This window comes from Quercus lobata, chromosome 9, assembly GCF_001633185.2.
Source record: "Quercus lobata isolate SW786 chromosome 9, ValleyOak3.0 Primary Assembly, whole genome shotgun sequence".
In the NCBI taxonomy this organism is placed as follows: domain Eukaryota; kingdom Viridiplantae; phylum Streptophyta; class Magnoliopsida; order Fagales; family Fagaceae; genus Quercus; species Quercus lobata.
Genome location: NC_044912.1, coordinates 52,748,498 through 52,754,048, shown reverse-complemented (window position 1 = coordinate 52,754,048; position 5,551 = coordinate 52,748,498). Strand labels below are relative to the sequence as shown.

General features: G+C 34.1%; 1 protein-coding gene across 2 annotated transcripts; it reads right to left on the bottom strand.

Moving 5' to 3' along the window:
• Positions 1 to 376: 376 nt before the first annotated feature.
• On the bottom strand, positions 377 to 4,969 carry LOC115958839 (TMV resistance protein N-like). 2 transcript variants are annotated; one of them, XM_031077084.1, is made up of 6 exons: positions 4,270 to 4,969; positions 3,647 to 3,873; positions 2,775 to 2,878; positions 2,329 to 2,670; positions 1,160 to 2,242; positions 377 to 1,071 (listed from the first exon to the last, which is right to left on the bottom strand). In XM_031077084.1, the coding sequence occupies exons 1-6, from the start codon at positions 4,773 to 4,775 to the stop codon at positions 385 to 387; spliced, it is 2,949 nt and encodes a 982-aa protein (XP_030932944.1). In that variant the 5' UTR covers positions 4,776 to 4,969; the 3' UTR covers positions 377 to 384. The 2 variants fall into 2 exon arrangements, with proteins under 2 accessions (XP_030932944.1, XP_030932943.1); XM_031077083.1 differs by having other exon boundaries at positions 2,775 to 3,873.
• Positions 4,970 to 5,551: the final 582 nt, after the last annotated feature.

Genomic DNA, 5,551 nt, shown 5'->3' with positions numbered 1-5,551 from the left:
TCCGAAAACCAAATGGCAAATTTCCAAAGCTTCATACAACTAAATTTAAAAAAAAAAAAAAAAATTATTGACTCCATTTTTAGATTTCAAAAGGGTTAATGTGGTGAAGAAAAACAAAATCACAACAACACTGAAGTGGGAATGCAACTTTCAATTATATTCTCCTATGGAAAATATTGTAGTAAATACTATAGATAGAGCAACAAAAGTGCTGATTTTACCCTCCAGCATAATTGAACAAAAATGATGAACACATAATCAATTGCAAACTACTCCCATAAGAAAGAAAAAAGGGTGACTTACAAAAAAATCAAAGAGAAAAAAAGAGTTTCTCAGCTATGCAGATTCATCAAAGTTGCCACTTTCACCGAGATTCCTCTTTCCTCACTCACAATCAGAGTCACCTTGTCCTTGTATGCATGAATTCCCAATCCAGTTTTCAACTAGATTAGGGTGCTCTATCCATTTTGGGTGGGGTGGTTCATCATCACGACTTTCCTTGATTTTGGTATCTTTCTCTGAATAGCCTAAATCATCATCCTCATAATAAGGAGTGATAGTGCAGCTGCTAGACCCAGGCTTAGTTTGATTGAGATCTTCAATGTCTTGCTCAAATATCAAATGGGCTCCGCATTTCGTAACCTCCAAGCCTGGACCTTCGGTTTCAAATGTAACCTCAATTTGGAGGAATTCATTAGCATCCAATACTTCTTTCCAGTGGCTTTCGAAGCGTGTTGAGGGATAATATTCTTGCAAAAGATGATAAGATTCAATCTTACCAAATTCCTCCGATAAAGGAAGCCACAATCCGGGAGATTGATATCCGTTGGCTTTAATGGAACAATAAAGCTCATGCGTACAATAATTTTTAATATGAAGTTGGTGAAGTGGATGATGCTGGCGGAATATATAAACAGCGCACAAAGCAATTCCCATAAATTTGCTACTTAATAATAAATGTGAAGGCACTTGCAGATTCACTGAAGCCCCCACCTTTTGGTGCTTAAACCAATTTGGAATTTCACTTCCAGGAATTGCGAGAAATGTGAACCTATTCGGGTTATAGCATCCCTGAAACAAACAAATCATGATGTTTAGAACTTCACTCACATGCAGGAGAGAAAGAGAGAGAGAGGGAGAGAGAGAGAGAGAGAAAGACCTTAATGATATAATGTCTTAGAATTGTTGACAACAAGTCACCTTTGCCTTGATTATAAATCAATTTGGCGCAGTTGAAAAGACATATATTTGGCCAAAAATCATATTCTAGACCTAATGATAATGTTTCCAGTGAGGTACACCCTGTTGCATTGATAAAATTCATATTTAATGGAAGCTTGGGCAACATTTGAAGTTGAGTGCAACCACCCAAATAAAGGGCTCCCAAATTAGATAGTTGAATGATACTTTCAGGAAGGCAAACAAAATTGTTTCCTTTTAGATTTAATACTTCTAAAGATGACAAGGACCCAAGAACATCAGGAATCGTTCGAATATTGCAATAACTTAAATCCAGTTTTGTCAAAGACCATAAGCCTTGTAAACAACACTCTAACATGCCCATGGAATCAAGATTTCTTTTTTGTTGCATTAAAGGAAAACTTAGGAGCTTACTAAATGATTTAGATGATAGCCCCACACATCCATAGAGAGATAGTACTTTGAGATTTTTTAAGTGAACAATAGATAAAGGGAGTCTTGTTATAGCAGTTCCACTAACATCTAGCTCCTCTAGGCCTTCGATATTACCCAAATTCTCTGGTAATTCATCAAGTTTTGAGCAACCAGATAAAGTGAGAATTTTTAGAGACATCAAACAACAACATGCATTCGAAAGACTTGAAAGGTTTTTACAGTCTCTTAGATCCAATTCAATAAGGCCAGTTAAATGCTCCATTGATAATGGTAGATCTTTTATAGTTGTCTCACTCAAACAAAGTTTCGACAAATGTGATATATTTCCTACAATATTTGGAAACTTCTTCAGTTTTGAACAACCACCAAGATCGAAAATTTCAAGTGCTTCCAAGCTGATCTTGTGAGGAAGGATTTCGAGACATTTGCAACCATTCAAATCCAATTGAATAAGTTGTTTTAGATCTCCAAGAGATGTGTGAATCTTATATAGTCTTGTACAATGTCGAAGAATCAATTGCTTAAGCTTTGGAGCTCCACTAAGGTCTGGGATCTCAATCAAGTATTGAGAGTCACTTAGATCCGTAAGTTTTAATGCATCTAAAATCTGATATAAACCAAAAAAATTATTAGATAGAGTCTAGTATTAATGAAAAGGAAGAAAATACAAATTTTCTTAAGTGAAAATCTTACCATAATTCCTTTCCACAATTGTATGATGCAGCTACAATGCATTCTGAGTTCAACAAGTTTGTTTGGTTGAAAACTAGTTGGCATAGATTTAAAAGGATATCCATGCCATTCTATAATGCGTAACTCATCAGAAAGATAACTAAGATCTTTTGGAAGTTGCACATTACCTCTAATGAGGACTTTTGGTTGTTTCATAGTACCATTTATGAAGTCTTCTGGAAGTTTCTCGCTACTAATTTTAAGCAATCTCAAATTTTTCATCTTTGAGAAGGCTTTAGCACTCAGGTGTTCTACTTTTGGAATAGGTATATTTAGCATTATGCCTTCAACTACCTTTGTTCCCTAATAAACAAAAACAATGAAATTAAAATAATTGGAAAATTCTTAGAAAGATTTATAATAACATAAATACTTCTTTAAGTTCAAGCTTGTACTAGTCAACTTACATTATTATTCTTCAATACATGAATGACATCCTCATAAATCCACAACCTACTACGTCTACCAGGCTCTTTAGGAGATTCACGACGAACGATTTCTTGACCCATATCTTGCAGCAAATCATGCATCCACAAAGTTCCATGGTCATTAATGGTTATGAGAGATTTGTCCATAAGAACACCAAGATCATAGTCTGGATAATAACAAAAACTTTCCAATACATCTCTTATGCTATCTTTGTTCTCTCCTTTGAAAAAACATGCAATATCTAGGAACAATCCTTTTTGTGAATTTGTAAGCCCATCAAAACTTATTTGAAGTATATCCAAAATGTCTTTATTAGGTTCTTCTTTTAGTTTATACAGGGCACTTTTCCATTCATTCGATCTTTTAGCAAACAATGAAGAACCTAAAACTTTAAGAGCTAAAGGAAGGCCTTTAGCATAATTCACAAAGTTCTTAGACAAATTCACATAATTTTCTTCAGGATGAGGTTTATGAAAAGCTCTCCAACTAAAAAGCTGCAAAGCATCATCATCATTCAATTCCTTGGCTGTATATATGTAATCCACACCACATCTTATCAATAAATGGCTATCTCTACTTGTTACAATGATTCTACTTCCAGGACCAAACCAATCATGCTTCCCTGCCAATGCTTCTAATTGCTCATCTCTATCCACATCATCAAGAATAATAAAAACATTTTTATTACATAGTGTATTCCTTATAACATTGATTCCCATATAAGCATCCCATATATTTATTTCACTTCCCATGAGGATCTTAGAAAGAAGTTGTTTTTGTAAAGAAACTAGACCTTGATTTTTAGTTTCTTCTCTAATATTAGCAATAAAGCTTATAGCTTCAAAGTTACCTGAAATTCTTCTATAAATTTCAAGTGCAAGGGTTGTTTTTCCAATTCCACCCATCCCGCATATCCCAACAAAGCGAACACCACCCAACCCTTCACCTATGTATGAATCCAACATTTCCTCCACACAGGAGTCCATTCCAACAAGGTCCTTAGAAACACATGGGAGTTTGTGATACAGCTCACTAAGTATCCTTCCAATGATTTTTTGTATAATTATTGATTCTTGCCTGCAAAGAAAATAGCAAAACAATAATTTTTATTATGCAAAGCTAGCCACATTTAAAAACAAAACATTCATCATCAACACAATCTTAGCTTCGTTAAGCCACACTGAGAGTGCCTAATTATATTTAGAAATTCATTACTAGATGTATTATGGGGACAATTTTAAAGCCATTAAGGGCCAAATTTGTTGCAAGGTCTGTAAAATATATACTTGCTTGTCTAGAATCTAGTTCTACTAGGATTAGAATAGGGTTAGTCTAGGTTATTCTATAAATAGTAAAAAGAATCTCTTATCATGTGACCAAATAAAAAAAAGTAAGTAATAATAAATAAATTCTGATAAAGAAAAAAGAAATAAAAGTCAACTACTAATAGCATCATTCCAAAGAAATTCATACTTATCCTTTAAATCCCATCCAACAAGATTAACAACTTTTGTCAGAGCAGTTTTCCACGTTTGTACATATCCTATGTTATCCTTGAAGCTCTCTTCATGTTTAGAAAAGGCTTCTCCAAATGTCCCCCTATGATTCCGCACATCACTAGGATCTACATAGTGAAAAACAGGTAGAACTACCAATCCCGTCATTTCCATGCACTCAACGATCTTTGTTAGCTCAATCAAGCACCACTTCGAAGAAGCGTAATCTCTTGATATAATAATGACCGCGAACCTCGATTCTTCTATTGCTTTCAAGAGTTCTGGGGCAATGAATGTTCCCTGCTTGAGTTTTTCATCGTCCCTAAAAACAGATATGCCTTTTTGTTTCAAACCGGTATATAGATGGTCTGTAAATGTTTTGCGGGTATCCTTACCTCTAAAACTGAGAAATACATCGAATTTCCATCTCTTAGAAGAAGAAGAAAAAGAAGAAGATGATGATGATGATGGAAGAAGAGCCATAAAGGAAATGGATGAGCTTGAATAGGGAGGTTACAGATTCATAAAATTGCAAGTTTGACTGAAAACCCTCAAAAAAAGCCTCTTGGTCAACGCACATGGAAGTAGGAGTTTGTAACTTGTAATAAGAGTGAGAAGATGGGTCAACAATTCATTTTCTATGACTCACCAATTAATTCTATTTGTCAGAGTCGGTAGGCAAGTGGCCCTCCCACTAGAAATTTTCAGGATGAACAAGAATGTCTTTTTAATGCTTTTTTTCTTCCCCAGGCCTTTTTACGTGATATTTTTTTTAAATCAAAAAAATAAAAGGAAAACTCTTGGAAAAGAGAAGGGCCACTTGCACAAGGAATCAAATAGAAATTGAACTTACTCAATTTCACAATTTATTAAAATGGTCTACCGTGAGCCGTGGGATAAAAAATTGAAAAAGTGATCCATTGACGTAAAAAATGTGAACAAGTTTTTGGCCTACCTACCTTGTCCGTCATTTAAGTATGTTGTAAAATTGAGTATAAATATAAAATTAAATGTTGGTCTCTCTATAAGTCATTTTTGCTAAATAATGCTTTTTTAATATTAAAAAAAATTATTTTTCCATAGATTCTTATGAAACTTCTCTAGGAAAAATAGCCTTGTTTATAACTTGACTTTCTAAAAGTTAATTTCTACGCAAGTTTTGAAAGGACTTGTTTGGCGAAATAACCTTTTTTTTTTAACTTTATTATGCAATTTTAGCCCCTTTATGTCTTATTGTGGCTGTTCAAAATACATTTTAT